This window comes from Oncorhynchus tshawytscha, linkage group LG16 (assembly GCF_018296145.1).
Source record: "Oncorhynchus tshawytscha isolate Ot180627B linkage group LG16, Otsh_v2.0, whole genome shotgun sequence".
NCBI classification, from domain to species: Eukaryota; Metazoa; Chordata; class Actinopteri; order Salmoniformes; family Salmonidae; genus Oncorhynchus; species Oncorhynchus tshawytscha.
The window spans coordinates 50,563,258-50,585,757 of NC_056444.1; the positions used below are offsets into that span (position 1 = coordinate 50,563,258).

The 22,500-nt window shown below is 47.9% G+C and overlaps 3 protein-coding genes across 5 annotated transcripts in view; 1 reads left to right on the forward strand and 2 right to left on the reverse strand.

Annotated features, from left to right (window-relative positions):
* wdr6 (WD repeat domain 6) overlaps positions 1–6,008 on the reverse strand; it is a 9,984-nt gene extending 3,976 nt beyond the window's left edge. The window contains 6 exon segments of the mRNA XM_042299294.1: positions 1–921; positions 923–1,081; positions 1,083–1,393; positions 1,395–2,008; positions 5,185–5,318; positions 5,803–6,008. The exon segment at positions 1–921 is cut by the window's left edge and continues 648 nt beyond it. Of these exon segments, the coding sequence (XP_042155228.1) occupies positions 1–921; positions 923–1,081; positions 1,083–1,393; positions 1,395–2,008; positions 5,185–5,318; positions 5,803–5,804 (2,141 nt within the window). The 5' untranslated portion in view covers positions 5,805–6,008.
* A 507-nt stretch (positions 6,009–6,515) lies between these two features.
* LOC112215847 lies at positions 6,516–8,445 on the forward strand. Of its 2 annotated transcripts, none has more exons than XM_042299299.1 (3): positions 6,516–7,385; positions 7,540–7,643; positions 7,803–8,445. In XM_042299299.1, exons 1-3 carry the CDS (start codon positions 6,983–6,985, stop codon positions 8,340–8,342), a joined length of 1,047 nt encoding a protein of 348 aa, XP_042155233.1. In that variant the 5' UTR covers positions 6,516–6,982; the 3' UTR covers positions 8,343–8,445. The 2 variants fall into 2 exon arrangements, with proteins under 2 accessions (XP_042155233.1, XP_024231047.1); XM_024375279.2 differs by having other exon boundaries at positions 7,582–7,643.
* A 149-nt stretch (positions 8,446–8,594) lies between these two features.
* celsr3 (cadherin, EGF LAG seven-pass G-type receptor 3) overlaps positions 8,595–22,500 on the reverse strand; it is a 63,819-nt gene continuing 49,913 nt past the window's right edge. The window contains exons 25-35 of one of the 2 annotated variants that reach the window (XM_042299293.1): positions 18,211–18,385; positions 17,633–17,745; positions 17,361–17,440; positions 16,995–17,121; positions 16,685–16,804; positions 16,082–16,179; positions 15,301–15,392; positions 13,820–13,993; positions 13,374–13,571; positions 11,053–12,007; positions 8,595–10,422 (exon numbers count right to left, since the gene is read on the reverse strand). In XM_042299293.1, the coding sequence (XP_042155227.1) occupies positions 10,395–10,422; positions 11,053–12,007; positions 13,374–13,571; positions 13,820–13,993; positions 15,301–15,392; positions 16,082–16,179; positions 16,685–16,804; positions 16,995–17,121; positions 17,361–17,440; positions 17,633–17,745; positions 18,211–18,385 (2,160 nt within the window). In that variant the 3' untranslated portion in view covers positions 8,595–10,394. Of the gene's footprint in view, positions 10,423–11,052; positions 12,008–13,373; positions 13,572–13,819; positions 13,994–15,300; positions 15,393–16,081; positions 16,180–16,684; positions 16,805–16,994; positions 17,122–17,360; positions 17,441–17,632; positions 17,746–18,210; positions 18,386–22,500 lie in introns of those variants that run through there. The other variant, XR_006079069.1, reaches the window with a different exon arrangement.

Genomic DNA, 22,500 nt, shown 5'->3' on the forward strand with positions numbered 1-22,500 from the left:
ACCGAATGGAAGCCCACGATCACAAAGCGGGCCTCTTTCCCACTTCCTTGTGGTTCCTGGGCCCTCTGCTCCTCTTCAGAGTCCTGGGGTTCCAGAAGCAGAACTCTCTCCAGCCACTCCATCCCCCTGCAGGCCCGCTGGACCCTCAAAACCTCCAGTCCCTCTGGTCCAACCCGGAGGACTCTCACACAGCCATCTCTCCCCGCACTGTACAGCAGCCCCTGGTGCTCCGACACCCACGTCACCCCCTGCTTTCCATGCACCCCGAACAGAGAGCTCACAGGCTGGAGGGTCAGCCCTGCCCTGCTGGCCTCTCTCTCCTCATCCTCCTCTCCGACTACCACGTCCCCCTTTTCATCATGGCTTTCAACCAGCCCATTATGTGCCTCTCTTCCCCTCTCTTCATCCTCACGCTCTTCTCCAGCTCCCCTCTTCTTCTCTTGGTGGTGTTCACTCTCTTCAAACAGCAGCAGTGATCCTCTCCTGTCTCCACATACCCACAGTGCCCCCTGTGGGCGGTTGAGGTAAACTACAGCAGTGAGCCAGCGTTTGGCACAGGGAGGCAGAAGGAGAGGACGGAGTGGTTCCACCCTGAGAGCCAGTCCAGTGTCTCTCATCTCTACCTCCACCTGCCAACGATGGACCAGGCCCTCTGCTCCGGATGCCAGCAGGTACCCCCCTCGCCCCTGCCCCTCTGCCTGGCACTTCACCCACAGCACACTGTGGACTTTCCCTGGCCCTGCCCTCAGCAACACCCCCGCGCCAGGCTGCGACAGGGGGAAGACCTGCACCCCTCCACTGAGGCTGCCTAAAGCACACAGCCCCTCCCTGGATGCAGCAGCCCCCCAACCCCTCACCTGTAGCAACTCCATCACACAGTAGGACTGGAACTCAGGGCCCCCCTCCCATAGGAGACCCCACCGCCCCCTCATAGAGGTAGACCTCTCCATGGTCTGTGTTCACCACCACCCTGCCCTGGATCCAGTGCCCATCCCCCACCACACCCACCACCTTGGGGACGCCTCGGCCCTGGAAGCCTAGGTCCACCAGGATCTCTGTGTCCCCCTGCCCTCCATCGGCATCTCCCTTCTCTGCCCCCCACCCGCCACAGGCGGATCCCTCCATCTGCCCCTCCGGTGGCCACCCACCTGCCCTGGCCGTCCCCTCCCTCACTGACTGCCAGCGCCCTCACCCCCGGACCGGTGGCCTTTCAGTGTCCGAGCCACCCTCCCCCACCTCCCCAGTCCCACAGCAGACAGGCCCCGTCCTCCCCAGCGCTGTACACCCGTCCAGGGGACAGCTTGACGGAAAACACCCTGGCTTGGTGTCCATACAACACCCGCAGACACGTCGGGCTGGGGTCTCCACACCCCCTCCAGCACCCCCAGGTCCCCCACCCCCCAGACCCTCACACTGCGGTCGTCCGAGGCGGAGGCCAGCCAGCCAGTCTCCCGGCGGTAACAGAGGCTAAAGATGACGCCACTGTGACCTGGCAGACGTCTCTCCACTGGGGCCTTCCCGCCCGGCTGTGCCCCTCCTGGCCTCCAGAGCACCAGCTGGTTGAACACTGTCCCCCCAACCAGGACAGAGTCCTCCCAGTTCCCACCCAGGAGCAGGGCGGAGTACAGCAAACACCCCTCCTGGCAAGAGCAGAGGGCCAGGACGCAGCCCTCAACAGGATCCAGCAACAGAGCAGCGTTGTGGGCCAGAGCCACGCCGAGGAGTGGACCTTTCTCTCCAGAGACCCAGCGGACATCCAGGGCCCAGTCGGGCAGCTCCATGAGGGGGCCCAGCGGCTCTAGCCTCTGCCCTCCAGCACTCAGCCTCAGCAAGCGCACAGCCTTCCCTCCAAACACTACCACCTCATCGTCTGTGTCACTGGTCCGTCTGTCTCCTGTCTGTGGTTTGGGACGAATCCCATGGATGCGGTAGTTGAGGAGCACGCTCAGTGAGGTGGAGGCTTTGGACTGAGATTGGAGGCGGTACACTGTCAGGATCGGACCCTCACCTGTATGGACGCATGCACATGTCAAATATCTAATCGCACTTAATGACAGCGCATAGGAAGGGACAAAGGAAGAGAGGAAGGATACAATTTATAAGTATTTGGAACATGGCCCAGATCAGATTGATCATGCAAGGGTTTTTAATGTCACAATCACTAGCACAGTGAAATACCTTTCTTGCAAACTCAAAACCCAACAATGCAATAATCAATAGCAACGTAATACGAGAAAAAACACACGAGAAATAAGAAGAAATATGAAGAACACAATAAGTAAGTAACATACTATATACAGGGTCAGTTCAATACCATACTATATACAGGGTAAGTTCAATACTATACTATATACCAGGTCAGTTCAATACCATACTATATACCGGGTCAGTTCAATACCATACTATATACCTGGTCAGTTCAATACCATACTATATACAGGGTCAGTTCAATACCATACTATATACCGGGTCAGTTCAATACCATACTATATACCGGGTCAGTTCAATACCATACTATATACAGGGTCAGTTCAATACCATACTATATACCGGGTCAGTTCAATACCATACTATATACCGGGTCAGTTCAATACCATACTATATACAGGGTCAGTTCAATACCATACTATATACAGGGTCAGTTCAATACCATACTATATACAGGGTCAGTTCAATACCATACTATATACAGGGTCAGTTCAATACCATACTATATACAGGGTCAGTTCAATACCATACTATATACCGGGTCAGTTCAATACCATACTATATACCAGGTCAGTTCAATACCATACTATATACAGGGCCAGTTCAATACCATACTATATACATGGTCAGTTCAATACCATACTATATACAGGGTCAGTTCAATACCATACTATATACATGGTCAGTTCAATACCATACTATATACAGGGTCAGTTTAATAACATACTATATACCGGGTCAGTTCAATACCATACTATATACCGGGTCAGTTCAATACCATACTATATACCGGGTCAGTTCAATACCATACTATATACCGGGTCAGTTCAATACCATACTATATACAGGGTCAGTTCAATACCATACTATATACAGGGTCAGTTCAATACCATATTTACAATGTGCAGGGATACTGGAGTGATGGAGGTAGATATGTATAGGGGTGAGGGGACTAGGAAACAGGATAGAAGATAAACAGAATAGCAGCAGCTTGTATGTGAGTGGATGTGTGGGTGTGTAGAGTCAGTATAAATGTATGTGCATATTATGTGCGATTGAGCAGATGGAGTGTGTGTGTGTGTGTGTGTGAGTGAGTGTGTAGGGCCCTCTGAGTGTGCATAGAGACAGTACAAAAATATAAATAAAAGGTCAACAAAGATGTAAGCTTAACTCATATAGTCTGTGTAGCTATTTTTGTTCGATTTTTATTGCTTGTGGATAGAAGCCGTTCAAGAGTCTGTTGGTGCCAGACTTGATGCACCGGTACGGCTTGCCGTGCAGAAGCAAAGAGAATAGTCTATGGCTTGGGTGGTTGGAGTCTATAATGATTTTCCGGGCATTTCTACCACACCGCTTGACACAGATATCCAGGATGGTAGGGAGCTCGGTCCAAGTGATGTACTGGGCTGTCCACACCAACCTCTGTAGCACCATGCGATCGAGGGCGGTGCTAATGCTATGCCAGGCAATGACATAGCCAGTCAAGATGCTCTCAATGGTGCAGCTGTAGAACCATTTGAGAATCTGAGGACTCATACCAAATCTTTTCAGTCTCCTGAGGGGGAATAGGTTTTGTCGTGCCCTCTTCACGACTGTCTTGGTGTGCTTGGACCATGTTCTTTATCGGTGATGTGGACACCAAGGAGCTTGAAGCTCTCAACCTGCTCCACTGCATCCCCATCGATGAGAATGGGGGGTGTGCTCCGATCCTCTTTTTCCTGTAGTCCACAATCATCTCCTTTGTCTTGATCACGTTGAGGGAGAGGTTGTTGTCCTTGCAGCACACGGCCAGGTCTCTGACCTCCTCCCTATAGGCTGTCTCGTTGTTGTCGGTGATCAGGCCTACCGCTGTTGTGTCATCGGCAAACTTAATGATGGTGTTGGAGTTGTGCCTGGTCTTGCAGTCATGAGTGAACAGGGAGTACAGGAGGGGGCTGAGCACGCACCCCTGAGGGGCCCGTGTTGAGGATCAGCGTGGCGGAGGTGAAGTTGCCTATCCTCACCACCTGGGGTCGGCCCGTCAGGAATTCCAGGATCCAGTTGCAGAGGGAGGTGTTCAGACCCAGAGTCCTAAGCTTGGTGACAGGCTTGGAGGGGACAAAGGGTGTTGAATGCTGAGCTGTAGTCAATGAACAGCATTCTCACGTAGGTATTCCTCTTATCTAGGTGGATGAAGGCACTGTGGAGAGCAATTGAGATAGCATCATCTATGGTATGGACATTGGAGTGGGTCTAGAGTGTCTGGGATGTTGGAGTTAATGTGTGCCATAACCAGCCTCTCAAAGCACTTCATGATTACAGATGTGAGTGCTACAGGGCGGTAGTCATTGTGGCATGAAGCCTCAGTTCTTGGGGACAGGAATGATGGTGGTCATCTTAAAACATTTTGGGATTACAGACTGGGACAAGGAGAGGTTGAACATTACTCTGAATATGCCTTGCAGCTTTGACAAGGCAGTAAGGACGGTCTTGTATTGTCTAGCCAGGGATTGGCTAATAAATCACGGCTCTAGTTCGACCATTGCTAGCTGTTCCAGCTAGGAGAAAGACATTGATAAGTAGCTAGCATAAAGCAGAGATCATCAACTACATTCGGCCACAAGCCTATTTTTTCTTGAGGGCATGGTCAGGGTGCCGAAACATAATTACAAATAATTTGTACGCTGCAAATTGACCACAAGAAGCCCAAACAGATATAATATTTGACTAAAACCTAATCATTTCAAACCTTGCTTACATATGTATATGATCAGATAAATCTCTTTATTATGTGTGGAAATACTTTGGAAAAGATTTCCACAATCAAAATCACTTGATATAAGATGTACTTTCCTTCCAAATCGAGAATAAAGAAAGTATCACCAATAACAGGTTAGTTGAAAAATGGGCGCAGGCGCTTTCCATTAGCCAAGCTGTGACGCTGTATGAGCCATGGCATATCAGTTATAACTACGTAACTAGCCAGGGATCCCCTACCTGTCAGCAGGCACTCCTCCCTTAGGAACTCCAGAGCGGTGACAGGGACTACCAGGGCTGCCGTCTCAATTGCCATCATCACTGACATTGACACACTCCCTGCGGAAAGCCTCTCATCAACAGCACCCGATAACCTGGCACACATACAGAAACATTCACTTTAACTAGTAATCTTCTCACCCCCCCCAAAAAAATCATTTTGCATAGTGAGATGACGTCAACCTGTCAGCTAGCTATGTGTGTGCGCTTGATAATTTGGGGCTTTAGCTGGTATTCGTTCTCTTATTATTTCAATGTTTCTCTTATGAATGAAAACCCGAAAAAAAGGAGGTTGCCATTGCCAATCAGTGCAGCACAGTGATATTCACAATTTATAGCTATCTAACTTACAATAACCTCTGATTTCCTGTCAACACCAAGGGAGGGAAATACAATATAGCCGAAAACATGCTAATAACCTTTTATTACACTAGGTAGCCAACTACTTAGGTAGTCACGCAGAAGAAAGTGGGTTAGCTAGCTAGCTAAAGTTAGCTAGTTATAACAATATTTGACTTGGGGTAATTAGCTAGTCATGTCTAGGCTACTGTCTTTGAAATAACATGGCTAGTTACTTACATATCTATCTAGATGACAGGAAAATATTTTCATTTCTTGACAACAACAAAAAAGTATTCATTGTCCTTTCGTGAATTTGTTCTGTTCTTCTCTCTGAGAACTAGCTAGCTACCCATGCGTTTCTTCCGCACGCATCCAATCAAACGTGGCCCCACTGACATAATGCATCGCACTTTGCAATAAAGCGGACAGCCATTGGTTAAAAAAAAGAGTCGAAAGTGCTATTTGCGTAAAATACGCAGGTTTGTTGTTTAAATTTCGCATCCGGCCGCCAAACATGAGGGGGTGGTGGTGGCAGGACAACAAAGTGTTTGTCCACGATAATTCGCCGCTCTTATTGGCTGTCTGGTTGCATGTGAGTAATAACAACAAATCATATGTTTATTTGTTTTAATTTACAAATAAAATGTACATCCAAATAAGCGAATGTATATGGGGAATTTGAGGTGTATTAGCTTGGCTAGCAATATTACTGTCATCTTGCTAACCTGCTAGGTAGCAAGCAAGGCATTCGATATAAAGGCTATTCAATTCCGTCACGAAACGCTATGTTTTTGTTTGTACCTGATAGTTAGTTTCACTCACCTGATGTCCCAGGTCTGAATTATTCCCTTTTATTAAAAGGAAAGGATGAACATTCGGTATCCCTTGGGAATGATGGCACGTGTTCTTAAAAATCTCAACCTTGCTGTAAAGTGTTCATATCAATTAAGAATCATCACAGAGTGGACCACAGCTCCATAAAGAACGGTTCATCGTGTAATTTGACTTGACAGTGGACACCCACGTTTTTCTGTAGCTAAACACTGCATAACAGCTGGTTATCCCAGTAAAGATGATGCCCTACTGTGGATTACAGTACCAGTCATGACAATGACACACCCACCAAGTAAATGCAGGCACCAAGCAGTTCTTCCACATGATCTCTGACAGGACATCAAGTTGGACTAAACCTCACAACCAACGCTCACTGAAAACACCCTAGTTTCAAAATCAACTCGATGCTCATGGAAAGAACAACCTCACAAAGACTTAAAACCTAAATCAACCTCATACAGTATGTTGGTTGAAAGAGAATGCCCCCATTTGGCCTACTGCGGCCCTGTAATCCCTCTCGCACACACACCCGAGCAGGACTAGAACCCTCACCTCCACCCCGTTGCCTTGGTGACCAACGACCATGTCGTACCGCACGCCCAATTTCACCATGCAGCAGAAGCTCTACTTCCTGCAGAGGATCCAGGGCGTGGTGCACACAGTCCAGGACTTCAGGAAGGACACCAACACTACTGTGCACCGCAACGCCGTGTGGGCCGAGGTGGTGGAAGCCTTCAACGCTGCCTTCCCCGACCGGCCACCGAGCTCGGTGGGCACCATGAAGACCCTGTGGAAGAGGCTGAAGGTGGAGAGCCGCCAGGCGCTGCACCGGCGTCAGGAGCAGGTGGTCGCCGGCATGCCTGTCACGGCCCTGACCGAGGTTCAGCGGGAGATTACGGCTATGGTACCCAACCTCATCTCCAACCAGGACGACATGGACGGAGAGGTGGGCTACACCGGCCTCAGGCCTGGCTCCCCCACAGCAGGTAATACCACACTACTCTCAGGGATTCCGCTGCCGCTAAGATGAGCTCGTCGATATTGAGTTCACGCATTTATCAAACGTGCATTCCTTAGATGATAGGCTGATATGTTGTCAACCAATTTGCTCACACACGTGTATATACGGTGCTCGGGGAGACGGTTCCAATCTCTGTCTCGCTGTCTGCCTGTGTGACCTAGTGACGTGTACTGCAGCGACCAGTGGGAGTGACCAGGACGATGCTGATAACAGTCACAATGAGGTAACGTGTCACAGCTAGAGCACATCTCCATAGACAATCCTCTAGTGTACGATGATCTTTACATATGAACATGCCAATACATTTCAAAAGCCACTGAAAGAGCTTCTCGTATAAGAGGACACCGTGCAGTGGAAATCTAACCCAGTCTGTCTTCCCCAGGAGAGCGAGAGTAAAGACCAGGTAGCCATGAGCATCGGCATCGCCTCCTTCACGGCACTAGCAGGAAGTGACGGACCCCTCCGGATCCCCTTCTCCACCAGCCAGCCCAACGCCTCCACTCTCACCCACAGTGAAACCTCCTGGTCTGGGACATCCCCGTCCTTCCTCCCTCCGCCCATCCCATCTGCTTCATCCTCCAGCCTGTTCACCTCTTGCCCCGTGAACTTTGACCTGCCCTACGTCCCCCGGGCCGCCCCGCAACCCCTCACCTCTCTGGCAGCGGCAGCAGGGCGGGGGTCTGAGGACCCACGGTGTGGGCCACGCATGCTGGAACTGTCGGAGTTGGAACATGAGCAGAGGATGAGAGTCCTACAGATGGAACAGAAGGTTTTAGAAGACAAGAGGAAGGCGGTGAGGCAGAAAGAGAAAGCCTACAGGCTAAAAAAGAGATACTACCAGGCTAAGCTGAAGAAGATGGGGGAAGAGGTACGACCGTGCTCGAGTAGCGAGGACACTGAGGGCGATGATCAAATAATTTGACAGTTATTTTGTTGCTTTTATGTTTTTATGAAGATTTTTTTTTTTTAAAGTTTCTGACAGTTTCAGGTATTTGTGAAAACTTTAGTAAAATCTTTTTTTGGTATTCCTTTTCATTGCTGCCCTAGATCTGTAGGAGTTTTGTTTTAATGGTCTGGTAGAGATCTCTGAATGTGAAAAGAGACCTGAAAGAGAGGAGACCCTCCGGAAACAAACTGTCAAAACTAGTCTGCTAAAACGGTTGTTTTCACCAGGGAATGTCACTCACAGAAAATAGGACTCAAACAACATCTTGTTAGGAATATTTCTTATTTTTATGTTGGTAACCGAGGAGCAGCTGTTTCAAATTCCCCCCATGCCGACGGGAGAGCACATACCCCAGAATAAGCACACAAACTGACAGTCCCCCGTTCCTCTCTCCCTCCCTCCTTTCCTCCATCATTACACTTCAATGACTTCCCTCTTTTCTCTCACACTTCCTGTTCTCTCAATGCATTTTATCACAGTGGGAGAGTCAGCTCATACGAAACATTACATGTTTTTAAAAAAAACGACATTTGAACAAATACCGCTGCACACTCTCTTTTATAAATAACACACTCTCACACAAAATGACAAAGTAATAAATAATATATATCTTATGTCTGTACAAGTTAACGGTACTGCAGTAATAAATCATATAAAAAAGAACTGACCAGTGGCAAAATAACTGGAGCAGTTAAATGTAGATGGAATATAGCGAAGGATGGATATCGGGGACCCTGGGGAGATTTTTGGCAATAATACTGTCACATTTATATTAACTTACCACAACCCAAAGACATAAAAAGATTAAAGCAGGTCGTTGAAAAGAGGTTTGCAGACCGTCGGGTGTAAGAGACGAGTCGTTGTCTTTCTTCAATCTGTCTTTCCGTCCTTCCTCTAATGAGTAATAGTCCCTCGATTGCTTCTCTCTTTTTCACTCATTTTTCTTTTTGACCCACTTTTCTTTCTCTGGTCCACGCGTCTGTTTAGTGTCGTGTTATTACATGTTATAGCCCTGGAACAACTGGTGCACCGGTGATTCGTCCTCTGATCTTGCCTTTTCATCTCAGAGCCAATATGTAACACCACTTTAGGGCTTTAGGTGCTAACCTAAACGTGTTCTCTCTCTACCTCTCATACCCCTATAAACCCCAGAGGTTTACGTGACCATTTTCCCAACAGAGGGTTTTGTACACTAAAATGAACCAAATATCAGGCAGAGAAACTATTAGATATGTAACGTTACTGGTGTTTTGTTTCTGATATATAGTAGCACAGAGAGAGATATATGATGCTGCAGAATAGATGACTGACATTCAAAAGCAGTGGGTCTTTTCTTGGATTAACAGAGCACTTCCATCTAAACAGTATTCTGAGCAACTGAAGAATGAGATAATCAAGCCTCTCAAATATCAAAGTATGTTCACTTTCTTTCTTGTTCACAATCATTTGTTCTGTCAGATCCCTCTTCCATAGAATTCATTCCTGTTTACAATCACCCGCCCCCAACACCTTCCTCGTCCTATCATGTCTCAGGTCTCACAATCTCATCCAATCAACACTAACCGACCCCTGTCCCTAGTTTTATACATATAGCTGACGGGTTTGAGGAAACGTTTCAGGAGAACGGTATTTTGATTCAAGGGCTATTTTTCTTCCTTCGCCTCTGATGAAAAAGATACAAAAGGTATAAAAATGTTATGTACAGGTTCATCTTTTTCTTAGCGGTTCAATTCCGATCCTTGTGTTCATGACTAAATCTGAGGATCGAAGTTCATTAAACATTAGTAGCTAAGGTAGCCAGCTATCCATCGTATAGCCCTCCTCCCCATACTGGCTGCTGGTTATAACAGAACGAACCAGGCACCTCCAAACTCCAATCTCACTGCCTTTCTTCAACACTTAGATCCTACAGTATCCCAGGGTGCTTCAGCAGTCCAGGGTGCTCCTTGACCTCTCCCCGGCCCCCCCACACAGTCCTTGGTATCCCCAATACAAAACACAATGCATTGTGGGATATGGAGGGTGTCATCAAGACTGTCCTTCACTTCTGTTGACTCTGTGAAGAGAAAAGAGAGCCCCCACAATCAGTGGCAAGCCGAAGTAACATAACTGAGGAATGCTACATACACTGAGTGTAGAAAACATTAAGAACACTTTCCTAATATTGAATTGCACCCCCCACCCCAGCCTCAATGTGGCGAGGCATTCTACAGGGGTACTGGCCCATGTTAACTCCAATACTTCCTACAGTTGTATCAAGTTGGTTGGATGTTCTTTGGCTGGTGGACCTAGTACCGTACCCTGTTCAAAGGCACTTCAATATTTTGTCTTGCCCATTCACCCTCTGAATGATACAAATGCACAATCCATGTCTTAAACCTATCTTCTCCCCTGTATTTACAATGGTTGAAGTGGATTTAACAAGTGACATCAATAAGGGATCCTAGCTTTCACCTGGATTCACCTGGTCAGTCGATGTCATTGAAAGAGCAGGCGTTCATAATGTTTTGTACACTCAGTGTGCATCTCCTGACAGGCAGGCTAGGACACGTTTATAATCCAAATCATCACATCTTTGATAGGAACCAAAAGGATGGATGTCTGAGGATAGAGAAAGAGAGCAGAGCAGGAGTGTGAAGAGGAGAGGAAGCAGGTAGATGAAGCTGAGTGAGAGTGCAGGACTTACTCAGAGTCTGGGGAGACCTCAGAGATGCTGTGAGAAGTGGCGGAGTGGGGCGGGGAGGGGGAGGGTCCTTGTGCAGAGGAGGGGCTGGGGGGTGAGCACGGAGGAGCTGAAGGAGGCCAAGATGGAGGACAGGATGTCCAGGTGCTCGCTGGACGGGTGGCGGCTGGGAGGGGCACCGGGGGCAGGGAGGGGGTACCTACACAGGGGGCAGAGTCCAGCCGGCCGCGGGGGGGGTAGGGGGGCTCCTGGGGTTCCTCACTGATGGGGGCCGGAGGGGAGGAGGGCGGGGGCTGGTCAGGGTGTGAGTGCTGGCGGGGGGGCAGGGTGCGAAGCCACTCCCTGCAGGGCTGGGACTGGGTCACCCCGCCGCCCCCGTTAGCCTCCAGCTGTTCACGGGAGCGGCTGCTCATCAGCGCTCCTCCTAGGTGTTCACGGGAGGAGGCCTGGCGCCGCGTCAGGGTGTTGAGCTGGGAGCGCGACCCTCCCAGACCGGGCTCCACACCCCCATTCCCACTCAAGTCCTCCCGGGAGGTGTGGGCGCTGTGCTGGTGGACATCCAGCCTGTCTCTGGAGCTGCTCAGGTTCTCCCTGGAGGCCCTGTCTAGGCCCGGCTCACGGCGGCGGGGCAGCAGGTCCAGGTTGTCCCGGGGGCCCTGGCGGTCCAGACGGTTCTGGGATCCTCCTCCAGCCTGGCGACCGAGGGGGTCTCTGGAGAGCTGGCGGCGGGCCAAAGAATCCAGATGCTCCCTGGAGGAGTAGCGGGAGGCAGGCTGGGACAAGGAGCCCGTGCCAGACAGGGAGCCTGTCCCAGAGTACATGCGGCCGTAGGAGGCTGCCGGGACGCCCCTGTGGCCCAGGGTGGAGGTGCGGTACCAGGAGAGTTCGCTGGGGACCTGGCCCATGGCGGAGAGACCCTGCAGGGCCGGGGGACAGTCAATGCGATTCTTCAAGATGCCTGAGTCAGTAGGGAGAGATTAGAAAAAGGAAGGGTCAATATGTATTTCGGTGTTTGAGTTTACATGAATCTGTATGGTAATAATAAATATAATCAAATTGTACTAGTCACATGCGCCGAATACAACAGGTATTGTTGGGCCCCCTGAGGGGCCCCTGTGTTGACCTTACAGTTAAATGCTTACTTACGAGCCCCTAACCAACAATGCAGTTTCAAAAAAATACATATAAGAATAAGAGATAAAAGTATCAAGTCATTAAAGAGCAGCAGTAAAATAACGACAGCGGGACTATATACAGGGGGGTACCGGTACAATGGCACCGGTTATTTGAGGTGGTATGTACACGTAGGTAGAGTTATTAAAGTGACTATGCATAGATGACAATAGACAGTAGCAGTGGTGTAAAGGGAGGGGGACCTTCCTCTGACACCGCCTGGTATAGAGGTCCTGGGTGGCAGGAAGCTTGGCCCCTACCCTCTGTAGTGCCTTGCGGTCGGAGGCCAAGCAGTTGCCATACCAGGCAGTGGTCATCAAACAGGCAAAGTGCCAATACGGGGCTAAGATTGAATCGTCCTACACCGGCTCAGAAGCTCGTCTTATGTGGCAGGGCTTGCAAACTATTACAGACTACAAACGGAAGCACAGCTGCGAGCTGCCCAGTGACACGAGCCTACCAGGCGAGCTAAATCATTCTATTCTCGCTTCGAGGCAAGCGGCACTGAGGCATGCATGAGAGCATCAGCTGTCCCGAGCGACTGTATGATCACGCTCTCCGTAGCTGACGTGAGTAAGACCTTTAAACAGGTCAACATACACAAGGCTGCAGGGCCAGACGGATTACCAGGACGTGTGCTCCGGGAATGTGCTGACCAACTGGCAGGTGTCTTCTCTGACATTTTCAACATGTCCCCGGTTGAGTCTGTAATACTAACATGTTTCAAGCAGACCACCATATTCCCTGTGCCCAAGAACACTAAGGCAACCTGCTTAAATGACTACAGACCTGTAGCACTAAATTACTACAGACTCGTAGCACGGTCGGAGGCAGACTCGTAGCAGTTGCCATACCAGGCAGTGATGCTCTCGATTGTGCAGCTGTAGAACCTTTTGAGGATCTGAGGACCCATGCCAAATCTTTTCAGGCTCCTAAGGGGGAATAGGTTTTGCCATGTGTTGAGGATCAGCGTGGCAGATGTGTTGCTACCTACCCTCACCACCTGGGGAGCGGCCCATCAAGAAGTCCAGGAGGTCATTAACAGAATAGCAAGGTTACGGAGTTTGTGACCCTTTCTGTGGTAGTCAGGCTGTGTATGTGTATGTGCGTGTGTTTGTGTCTGAGTGTGTGTGTATGTGCTTGTGTCGCACCCTTGCGGTGGCGGTTGGACTGTCCTGTCAGACCGTTCTCGTCCCCACTAGTCAGCGCCGCCTCAGGCTGGTTGTTGTTTGTGGCGTCCTTGCTGTAGTCAGCCCCTAGGCGGCGCTCTGAGCCCCACTTCTGCAGGGAGTGGACCTCACTCTCCTCCAGCGCTGGCCAATAGGAGAGCAGATCATTGCCATCCAGGTCTAACACACAAAGATGGACAATCACCATTGGCCAACAATTCCAAATAAAGAGGGTTTTGTAGAAGTCGTACTTCTAAATGCATAATCATTTTTATTGGTTTATGGATCTCTGTGTCTGACATTTTCAGTGTGTTTGCATATCGGTATGGCATTTATAGGTATCACATACATATATACATACATAACATAAAAATTACTATTACTACTGTGTGTAGTAATTACTATTTCCATTGTGTGTGTCTGTGTACCTTTGGTCCCGTTGTGGGCGGGCTCTGTGAGAAGCCGCTCACTGTGATTGGTGCGTTTGAAGCGTCGCTGGATGCGTCCACGGAGACGAACGTTGTCCTCACTCTCGGAGGAGGGGATGGAGAGACTACGTTCCTCTTCTAAAGAGAGATCTGAGTCTGAGTCCGAGTCCTCACCTGAGAAGAGAGAGACAGAGAGACACAGAGAGAAACAGAGAGATGCACAGAGAGAGACAGACAGAGTGAGAGAGAGACAGAGAGAGAGAGAGAGAGAGAAAGAGATGGACAGAGAGACAGACAGAATGAGAGGAGACAGACAGAGAGAGAGAGAGAGAGAGAAAGAGATGGACAGAGAGACAGACAGAATGAGAGGAGACAGACAGAGAGAGAAAGAGATGGACAGAGAGACAGACAGAATGAGAGGAGACAGAGAGAGAGAGAGAGAAAGAGACAGACAGAGAGAAAGAGATGGACAGAGAGAGAGAGAGAGAGAGAGAGTGAGGTTATAGAACCAGTTATAGTGTCAGTTACTATTAAAAGCAAAAAGAGGTGATGCACATTTGTTATCCTTTTACTTGTATTGTATACAGTATTATAACCCTAGAGTGTTTATGAATGTGTTTATTTGTATTACAATGCCACCCTCCTAGAGTCCTGTGTGCGTGTGTGTGTTAGGGCTGCACAATTAATCAAATTCACATCAAAATCACAATATTGCAATCCATATCGCATGAAATCTTTTAAAAGGCCCCTCAGCCACATGTCTTTATAGGTTGCTCCGTTTGTCGTCTCTTTCCCTCTCTATCCTCTTGCGGCTGTGACGTCACACACCAAGCCCCTCCCCCTGCCAATCAAGCAGCACAGTTCCTCCTCCATGCTGCTAGATCCACTATACGTTGTTCTGTCAGATGCAGTCAACAGATTGTTCCAAACAAGAACCATGCTGCTTTTCCACTTTGCTTCTTAATATGAATTCATGTATGTTTATGACTCCAACAGTTTTAATTGGTGCAAAATCTTTTGGGAATTGCAACCAGCTTGACACAATTTGTTTTGCCCATATCGTGCACCCCTAGTGTGTGTCTGTGTGTATCTGTGTCTGTGTGTGTGTGTCTCTGTGTATGTATCTGTGTCTGTGTGTGTGTGTCTCTGTGTGTATGTGTGTGCGTCTGTGTCTCTGTGTGTGTGTGTCTCTGTGTGTCTGTGTCTCTGTGTGTGTCTCTGTTTGTGTGTGTGTCTGTGTGTTTGTGTCTGTGTCTCTGTGTGTTTGTGTCTGTGTCTCTGTGTGTGTCTGTGTCTGTGTGTGTGTGTGTCTTTGTGTGTGTGTTTCTGTGTCTCTGTGTGTGTGTCTGTGTCTCTGTGTGTGTGTTTGTGTCTGTGTGTGTGTATCTCTGTGTGTGTGTGTGTCTCTGTGTGTGTGTGTGTCTTTGTGTGTGTGTATGTGTGTGTGTGTGTGTGTGCCTGTGTGTGTGTGCAGGGGGTACCTCCGTCTCTATGGAACATAGCCACGTCCAGGTCTGTGGCGCCAGTGTGTCCCAGATTGTGTTCCAAGGCCTGGCGGGCCAGCAGGTTCTCTCTATGGGGGGAACGGAGGTGTTAACCAAAGTATGTACACTACATTAGGCAGGCTCCATCAGCCTAATCTACATTACTAATCTATACCTTTTATCAATGTTCAGATACAAGTCAATATACAGTGTATTTGGAAAGTATTCAGACCCCTTGATTTTTTCACATTTTGTTACATTACAGCCTTGTTCTAAAATGGATTAAATCGTTTTCCCCTCCTCATCAATCTACACACAATACCCCATAACGACAAAGCAAACGCAGGTTTTTAGAATGTTTTGCAAATTGATTTTACAAATTGATTTTACATGAGCATTCAGACCTTTTACTCAGTACTTTGTTGAAGCACTTTTGGCAGCAAATTACAGCCGCGAGACTTCTTAGGTATGATTCTACAAGCTTGGCACACCTGTATTTGGGGAGTTTCTGCCATTTCTTCTCAAGGGGTCTGAATACTTTCCGAATGCACTGTAGGTCTACACATTATACAGTATACAAACAATGGAAGTCTGCAGTACATGCACACATTGGGCCAGTTGCCCAGACACAGATTAACCTTCCTATAGGACTTAAAAAGCATGGTCAATCGAGAATCTCCACCGAAATAGCTTTTATGTCCAGGACTAAGCTTCATCCGTGTCAGGGAAACCGCATCTGCGTGTTTCAGACCCTGTGTATCTCAGACGGCCTACTGACCGAGCACTGCTGACGGAGGAGATAGTAGAGGCTCCCAGGGTGATGCGGTGCAGTCCGCTCTGTTCCAGCAACGACGCATTGTTATAGGGATTCTGACCCTGGATACACAGACACACACACAGACACACACACACACGTGTTCAAAAAGACATTCAGGAGCACACATCGACTTTCCATGTCAAACCGCGCTAGTCGAATACGAATTAATAACAGAACACACAGCAACAACCATTCCCCAGATGAGTCAGTGGTACAAATCTTAACAAGGTCGGCTAAGCACAGTGCATTGTGGAATCTGGGTCACGTGAACAGCCCAGAGGGCCAGGGTGTGCTGATGTGGATTGTGGGGTGATGTGTGTGGTTGAATAGAGCCAGATGATGTGCAGTGTAGGATGGGTAGCAAAATGGGCAAGTCTTTTGGCAGAGGCTCTTTTCCAGAGTGACTTACAGGAGCAATTAGGGTTAAGTGCCTTGCTCAATGGCACGTCGACAGATACGTCGACACCTAGTCGGCTCGGGGATTCGAACCATTGACCTTTCGGTTACTGGCCCAACGCTCTAAACCGCTAGGCTACCTGCCGTGTGTGTGTGGGCCATGCTCACAGGGTTTTGTGGGGCTCTGGGCGCGTCCTCATTGGGGCTCTTCCTACCCAAACACGACAACTTCCAGACCTCCTGCACCTCGGCGTTCAGGACCGTGAACACCAGGAACACAGCAAGACCCTGGGCAGAGGGAACGAGGGGAACACACACATTAACACACATTAACACATAATAACACGCATTAACACACACTAACTCCAAAACACACCACCAAGTACTCAGCAAGACCGAAAAGCAACTCACACGCTCTAATTGGGGGCACACACACACACACACACACACACACACACACACTAGACAGGTGCAGTACCTGCAGTAAGCATAGTATAACGAAGACATAATGGAAGGCCAGAATACTGTTGTTGACAGCCATCAGCCCAAAGAACCAGGTAGAGGTGGCCAGGAGCAGCAGGAGGAAGGCACTGCGAACCGTGGCACTGGAGAGGCAGGAGGAAGAGGAAAAGAACAGAGAGTAAAGAGAGAGAGAGAGAGAGAGAGAGAGAGCGCGTGAACGCCAGCGAAAGAGAGAAACAGAGAGGTTTAAAAACAAAAAACAAAGAGGCCTTTATGGCTGAATTTGAACGATCTGTTCCTGCAATAGGAACATTGTATATTCCTCATCATCAGCAGAGCCCGGCCTATTATGTCGTCGGTCCAACCTCTTCGGGTCACTCACATGACAGGTAGTTTCTTGGTCTCTTTCTGGGAGGGGTTGCAGGACATGCGCGCCACAATCAGAAACATCCCACCGTTTATCTGTAACAAAGAGACAGCAATGAGGCAGACCTACATGAGACGAGAGACTGCAGAGGTACACAGGCGAACACAGGGAACCGGCACTAACAAAGTGGCTGACGCAGAATGACGAGAGACTGCAGAGGTACACAGGCGAACACAGGGAACCGGCACTAACAAAGTGGCTGACGCAGAATGAGGGTGAGACAATACCAGGAGTACGATGGCGATGGGTCCAGCGAAGCTCCAGATGAGTTTGTCGTAGATGGAGATCCAGCAAAAGTCTGGGTTCCCATAGCCCTCAGGGTCCAGCCCTACCGCCAAACCTGAACACAGAAAGAGCAAGATGAGGTAGCACTGTGTGTGTGTATGTGTGTGTGTGTGTGTGTGTTTGTCTGTATGTGTGTGCGTGCGTGCGTGTGTATGTCTGTATGTGTCTGTGTGTCTGTGTGTGTGTGTGTGTGTGTGTGTGTGTGTGTGTGTGTGTGTGTGTGTGTGTGTGTGTGTGTGTGTGTGTGTGTGTGTGTGTATGTGTGTGTATGTGTATTTGTGTGGCTGTTTTTAAGAATCAGTCAAATCTATTCTGTCATATCTAGCCTGTCATCCTGAGACGTGAGTCTGCGTGTGTGTGTGTGCGTGCGTGTGTGTCTGTGCGTATGCATGTGTGTGTGTGTGCGTATTGTACGTGTGTGTGTGTGTGTGCGTATTGTACGCGTGTGTGTGTGTCTGTGCGTATGCATGTGTGAGTTTGTGTGTGTGCGTATTCTACGTGTGTGTGTGTGTGTGTGTACCTGTGATGATGGCAGGCACACCCCACCCAATGGCATAGTAGAACCTCATGGCTCCGTAGTTGATGTTGCGAGCCTCTGTCTGCACGCGGTAGACGTGGAGCCCCTCCACAAATAGCCAGGCAAACGTGGCCATGAAGAAATAGTGCAGCAGGATGGCCACCACCGTACACAGGAACTAACAGAGAGGAGCGGGGGAGAGAACAGTCAGAGCCACGTGTAGGGATACATGCGCGCATATACAAACCTTCAGAGGTATTGCTGTGGGTGTGCTAGCTGAGGTCAGCGCCAACTTGCCAAGATGGTGTCCTATCAGTTTGTTTGCCAAACTCTGTTTAAGACCTTTGGCGTTCAGACCAGTTAGAACATATACAACAATCTATCTGGTGTTATACTGGAAGCATCCGAGTGTACATTTCTAAAGAGCTGAGAAACAAGCAGAGAAACAAGCAGAGAAACAAGCAGAGAAAGAGGCAGAGAAAGAAGCAGAGAAACAAGCAGAGAAACAAGCAGAGAAAGAGGCAGAGAATCAAGCAGAGAAACAAGCAGAGAAAGAAGCAGAGAAACAAGCAGAGAAACAAGCAGAGAAACAAGCAGAGAAACAAGCAGAGAAAGAAGCAGAGAAACAAGCAGAGAAAGAAGCAGAGAAAGAGGCAGAGAAACAAGCAGAGAAACAAGCAGAGAAAGAAGCAGAGAAAGAGGCAGAGAAACAAGCAGAGAAACAAGCAGAGAAACAAGCAGAGAAAGAAGCAGAGAAAGAGGCAGAGAAACAAGCAGAGAAACAAGCAGAGAAAGAGGAAGAGAAACAAGCAGAGAAACAAGCAGAGAAGGAAGCAGAGAAACAAGCAGAGAAAGAGGAAGAGAAACAATCAGAGAAAGAGGCAGAGAAACAATCAGAGAAAGAAGCAGAGAAACAATCAGAGAAAGAGGAAGAGAAACAATCAGAGAAAGAGGAAGAGAAACAAGCAGAGAAACAAGCAGAGAAAGAAGCAGAGAAAGAGGAAGAGAAATAAACAGAGAAAGAGGAAGAGAAAGAAGCAGAGAAAGAGGCAGAGAAACAAGCAGAGAAAAAGCAGAGAAAGAGGCAGAGAAACAACCAGAGAAAGAAGCAGAGAAAGAGGCAGAGAAACAACCAGAGAAAGAAGCAGAGAAAGAGGCAGAGAAAGAGGCAGAGAAACAACCAGAGAAAGAGGCAGAGAAACAACCAGAGAAACAAGCAGAGAAAGAAGCAGAGAAAGAAGCAGAGAAAGAGGCAGAGAAACAAGCAGAGAAACAAGCAGAGAAAGAGGAAGAGAAACAATCAGAGAAAGAGGAAGAGAAACAATCAGAGAAAGAGGAAGAGAAAGAAGCAGAGAAAGAGGCAGAGAAACAACCAGAGAAAGAAGCAGAGAAAGAGGCAGAGAAACAACCAGAGAAAGAAGCAGAGAAAGAGGCAGAGAAAGAGGCAGAGAAAGAGGCAGAGAAACAACCAGAAAACGAAGCAGAGAAAGAGGCAGAGAAAGAGGCAGAGAAACAAGCAGAGAAACAAGCAGAGAAAGAAGCAGAGAAATAACCAGAAAAACAAGCAGAGAAAGAGGCAGAGAAACAAGCAGAGAAACAAGCAGAGAAAGAAGCAGAGAAACAAGCAGAGAAACAAGCAGAGAAAGAGACAGAGAAAGAGGCAGAGAAAGAGGCAGAGAAACAACCAGAGAACGAAGCAGAGAAAGAGGCAGAGAAAGAGGCAGAGAAACAAGCAGAGAAACAAGCAGAGAAAGAAGCAGAGAAATAACCAGAAAAACAAGCAGAGAAAGAGGCAGAGAAACAAGAGAAACAGAGAAACAAGCAGAGAAACAAGCAGAGAAAGAGGCAGAGAAACAAGCAGAGAAACAAGCAGAGAAACAACCAGAGAAACAACCAGAGAAAGAGGAACAGAAATAAGCAGAGAAAGAAGCAGAGAAAGAAGCAGAGAAACAAGCAGAGAAAGAAGCAGAGAAAGAGGCAGAGAAAGAAACAGAGAAAGAGGCAGAGAAAGAGGCAGAGAAACAACCAGAGAAACAACCAGAGAAAGAGGCAGAGAAACAAGCAGAGAAACAACCAGAGAAAGAGGCAGAGAAACAACCAGAGAAAGAAGCAGAGAAAGAGGCAGAGAAACAAGCAGAGAAAGAGGCAGAGAAACAAGCAGAGAAAGAGGAAGAGAAACAATCAGAGAAAGAGGAAGAGAAACAATCAGAGAAAGAGGAAGAGAAAGAAGCAGAGAAAGAGGCAGAGAAACAACCAGAGAAAGAAGCAGAGAAACAAGCAGAGAAACAAGCAGAGAAAGAGGCAGAGAAACAACCAGAGAACGAAGCAGAGAAAGAGGCAGAGAAACAAGCAGAGAAACAAGCAGAGAAAGAAGCAGAGAAATAACCAGAAAAACAAGCAGAGAAAGAGGCAGAGAAACAAGCAGAGAAACAAGCAGAGAAAGAAGCAGAGAAACAAGCAGAGAAACAAGCAGAGAAAGAGGCAGAGAAAGAGGCAGAGAAACAACCAGAGAAAGAAGCAGAGAAAGAGGCAGAGAAACAACCAGAGAAAGAAGCAGAGAAAGAGGCAGAGAAACAGGCAGAGAAACAAGCAGAGAAACAACCAGAGAAACAACCAGAGAAAGAGGCAGAGAAAGAAGCAGAGAAAGAGGCAGAGAAACAACCAGAGAAAGAAGCAGAGAAAGAAGCAGAGAAAGAGGCAGAGAAAGAAGCAGAGAAAGAGGCAGAGAAACAAGCAGAGAAACAAGCAGAGAAACAACCAGAGAAAGAGGCAGAGAAACAAGCAGAGAAAGAAGCAGAGAAAGAAGCAGAGAAACAAGCAGAGAAAGAAGCAGAGAAAGAGGCAGAGAAACAAGCAGAGAAACAAGCAGAGAAAGAAGAAGAGAAACAATCAGAGAAAGAGGCAGAGAAACAAGCAGAGAAAGAGGAAGAGAAAGAAGCAGAGAAAGAGGCAGAGAAAGAGGCAGAGAAACAACCAGAAAAACAACCAGAGAAACAAGCAGAGAAAGAAGCAGAGAAAGAGGCAGAGAAACAACCAGAGAAACAACCAGAGAAACAACCAGAGAAAGAGGAAGAGAAAGAAGCAGAGAAAGAGGCAGAGAAACAACCAGAGAAACAAGCAGAGAAAGAGGCAGAGAAAGAGGCAGAGAAACAACCAGAGAGAGAGGCAGAGAAACAAGCAGAGAAACAACCAGAGAAAGAGGCAGAGAAACAAGCAGAGAAAGAAGCAGAGAAAGAGGCAGAGAAACAACCAGAGAAAGAAGCAGAGAAAGAGGCAGAGAAAGAGGAAGAGAAACAAGCAGAGAAACAAGCAGAGAAACAAGCAGAGAAAGAGGTAGAGAAAGAAGCAGAGAAAGAGGCAGAGATACAGCCAGAGAAATAAGCAGAGAAAGAGGCAGAGAAAGAAGCAGAGAAAGAAGCAGAGAAACAATCAGAGAAAGAAGCAGAGATACAGCCAGAGAAATAAGCAGAGAAACAAGCAGAGAAATTGGAAGAGAAAGAAGCAGAGAAAGAACCAGAGAAAGAGGCAGAGAAAGAAGCAGAGAAAGAGGCAGAGAAACAACCAGAGAAACAACCAGAGAAACAACCAGAGAAAGAGGAAGAGAAAGAAGCAGAGAAAGAGGCAGAGAAACAACCAGAGAAACAAGCAGAGAAAGAGGCAGAGAAACAACCAGAGAAAGAGGAAGAGAAACAACCAGAGAAAGAGGAAGAGAAAGAAGCAGAGAAAGAGGCAGAGAAACAATCAGAGAAACAAGCAGAGAAAGAGAGAAGAGAAACAACAGAGAAAGAGGAAGAGAAACAGAGAGAAAGAGGAAGAGAAAGAAGCAGAGAAAGAAAGAGAAACAAGCAGAGAAACAAGCAGAGAAAGAGACAGAGAAACAAGCAGAGAAACAAGCAGAGAAACAACCAGAGAAAGAGGCAGAGAAAGAAGCAGAGAAAGAGGCAGAGAAACAATCAGAGAAACAAGCAGAGAAAGAGACAGAGAAACAAGCAGAGAAACAACCAGAGAAAGAGGAAGAGAAAGAAGCAGAGAAAGAGGCAGAGAAACAATCAGAGAAAGAGGCAGAGAAAGAGGCAGAGAAAGAGGCAGAGAAACAATCAGAGAAAGAGGCAGAGAAAGAGGCAGAGAAAGAAGCAGAGAAAGAGGCAGAGAAACAATCAGAGAAACAAGCAGAGAAAGAGGCAGAGAAACAAGCAGAGAAAGAGGCAGAGAAACAACCAGAGAAAGAGGCCTTGGCAACCAGACGCTCATTTTGTCAACCCACTCAAACAGAATAACCTTTCAAGCATGGTT